The sequence below is a fragment of the Brassica oleracea genome, chromosome C3 (assembly GCF_000695525.1).
Source record: "Brassica oleracea var. oleracea cultivar TO1000 chromosome C3, BOL, whole genome shotgun sequence".
NCBI classification, from domain to species: Eukaryota; Viridiplantae; Streptophyta; class Magnoliopsida; order Brassicales; family Brassicaceae; genus Brassica; species Brassica oleracea.
In genome coordinates, this window is record NC_027750.1 from 28,714,686 (window position 1) to 28,717,579 (window position 2,894).

The following is a 2,894-nucleotide window of genomic DNA, read 5'->3' on the forward strand; positions in this document are numbered from 1 at the left end:
TCCAGACAGCTTCTTGATGTTGAGCAAATAAAACTGTTTTTGGCCCTTGTGGTATTGGAATAGATTGGATAAAAGTTGCTCATTTCGGATAAATATCATCGGTGAGATAGTAAGTCAAATGATACTCTCTTCCATTGACATAGTAAGTGACTTCCGGAGCATGACCCTTTATTATGTCATCAAAAACAGGTGAGCGATCAAGAACATTAATATCGTTTAAGGTACCTGGAGGTCCAAAAAACGCTTGCCATATCCAGAGATCATATGAAGCAACCGCTTCTAAAACGATGGTTGGTTTTCCAGAACCACGACAATATTGCCCTTTCCAAGCGGTGGGACAATTCTTCCACTCCCAATGCATACAATCGATGCTTCCTATCATCCTGGGAAAACCACGATACTCTCCAATATCAAGTAGACGTTGAAGATCAGCCGGTATTGGTCTTCTTAGGTACTCATCGCCGAATAAATTTATTATTCCTTCCACAAAATGTTCCACACATTTACGAGTTGTTGATTCACCGAGACGTAGGTATTCATCGACCGTATCAGCCGCAGTACCATATGCCAAGACACGAATAGCTGCTGTACACTTTTGGAGTGTAGAGAGACCAAGCCTTCCAAGAGCATCTTTTTTTTGGCGAAAAAATTGAACTTCATTAGAGAGTCGATCAACAATGTGCATGAACAATGGCTTCTTCATTCTAAAACGTCGTCGGAAAATATTTTCAGGATACGTCGGAGTTTCACTGAAATAATCATTCCATAGACGTACATGACCTTCTTCTCGATTTCTTTCGATATAAGCTCGGTTTTTTCTTTTTTTCCTTGCTTCTTCTTCATCACCATAAGCAATGATCAAATTCTCTAACGTTGTATCAAAACAATGATAAAAAAATTGATCAAAATGTTCATCAAAAGCGTCATCTAATGATCCCTCAAAAGTATTATTAGAAGAGGATGCCATTGTTTTGATTATTTTTGATCAATTGTTTTTGATTGTTTTGTTTGGTGAGAAGATGAAAGAAAATGTATTTGATTGTTTTGTTTGGTAAGACGGCAAAAAAGGGTATAAAATGTATTTGATCAAATGTTTTTGATTGTTTTGTTAGATTGGAAGGTGATAAGGTGAGAAGGTGATAATAAGAGAACAATGCGAGAATGAGAAGGTGATAAAATGTTTTTGATTGTTTTGTTCGGTGAGATGGAATGCGAGAATGAAGGTTTTGATACTTATGCTTGGAGAGAATGCAACTTTATATAGAGCTAACACAAATCCGAAGAAGACACTACAACATCCCGTGACACTACACTACAACAGAGGCATGACTACAATAATGGCCCGTGATCATTACACTACAACAGAAATGGCCCGTGGAACTACACTACAACAGAGGCATGACTACAAGAATGGCCCGTGACACTACACTACAACAGGTTCTGATACAAAAGAGTACACTACACAAGACACGACTACAAGAATGGCCCGTGGTCATTTCAAGGCATGTGAAGCTCTCTTGTCTTATACACATCATCAAGCAGTCTTCTTCACCTGAAACAAACACATGTAGAATGAGAACATGTTAAATGACAAGAATTTTTAATTTATTAACAAGAGAAAACATCATGAGAACTAGAAACAGAGATAAAAACATTAGCAAGAACAAGAACCCGAGAAATATTAAATAAGAACAAGAACCCAACAAAGATTAAACTTAACAAGAAAACAGAACATTAACCGTACCAAGACCTACTTAGACTAATCAGTCATTAACTCGGTAATGAGCTTCTTTTTTAGAGCTTCTTCGTAATCTTGAAGCGGATCTTGTTTTGCAATGAGACTGTCAAGCAACTTCATCTTTGACAGTCTTTCCTTCATAAACGAATCCTGCATCTTTATGCTCCATATTGTCTGAAACTGTGAGAGGTCCTTCCCCTCACCCATGGGTTTCTTACCACTGGCTTTTGCAGACTTAACACCCTGGGGACGGTTACTTCCCTCATCATCTATAGCACTGGAGACGGAGCTTGCTGACTGTGAACCTTCGTCACACTTCCTCTTCTTGGAGCTGCCATCATTTTTGGCCGTGTAAAGGGTACACCACTTCTGGTCATTTCTCAACTCCTTCCAAGCATGTTCAAGGGTGAACTTCTTGTTATGGTTGGTGAAGAAGATTTCGTGGGCAAGTTTGAGAACATCATTCTCATTTTGCCCACTTCTTTTCTCTCTGGTTGCGGCCTCATATGCTCCAGCAAACTTGGACACTAAGTCATTGATCTTCTGCCACCTCTGCTTGCAGTGAGATGACTCTCTTTTTTCACAGCCACCAACCTTAGGACTAGCCTCAAAATACGCTGCTACTCTCTTCCAGAAAGCTACTGACCTTTGCTCATTCCCGACAAGTGGATCTTTGCTCGTGTTTAACCACGAGCTGATCAACACTACATCATCGGTTGGACTCCAAGTCCTTCGTTCCTTACGCTCTGAAGGAGTCTTGTGTTCGAAGTTTCTACCCTCAGTAGCTTGAGTGCTAAGAGAAGGAATAGAAGGAGATTCTACACCTACGGAAGTATCTTGTTGACTTTGAAGAAGATCAACAAAATTTAGATTCATATACGGATTAGAATCCATATTTGAAAATGTCTAAGAAGAGAAGAAGGAGCCTGTTTGATATATGGAAGAGAACAAGTTCTCTGATTTATAGCAGAGATAGACACGAAGGCATCACTTCTAACAAGTTCTCGAGTAGACATTTATCTATAAACCACATCATTAATCACTTCTATTTATAACTCATACAACACCTCAATTTATGACCACCCACAACGAGACTAACCAAAGCTTTTTTCAATTCAATATAGCAAATAGACCATCACTTCTATTAAATACCAAC

At 39.0% G+C, this 2,894-nt stretch overlaps 1 protein-coding gene across 1 annotated transcript; it reads right to left on the minus strand.

Moving 5' to 3' along the window:
* Positions 1-1,759: 1,759 nt before the first annotated feature.
* LOC106330315 (glutathione S-transferase T3-like) lies at positions 1,760-2,632 on the minus strand. The gene has a single exon (XM_013768805.1). The coding sequence runs from the start codon at positions 2,630-2,632 to the stop codon at positions 1,760-1,762; it is 873 nt and encodes a 290-aa protein (XP_013624259.1).
* Positions 2,633-2,894: the final 262 nt, after the last annotated feature.

Bases quoted from the DNA above. Each gene is read 5' to 3' on its own strand.
- LOC106330315 (XM_013768805.1), bottom strand. From the start codon at position 2,632: ATGGATTCTAATCCGTATATGAATCTAAATTTTGTTGATCTTCTTCAA.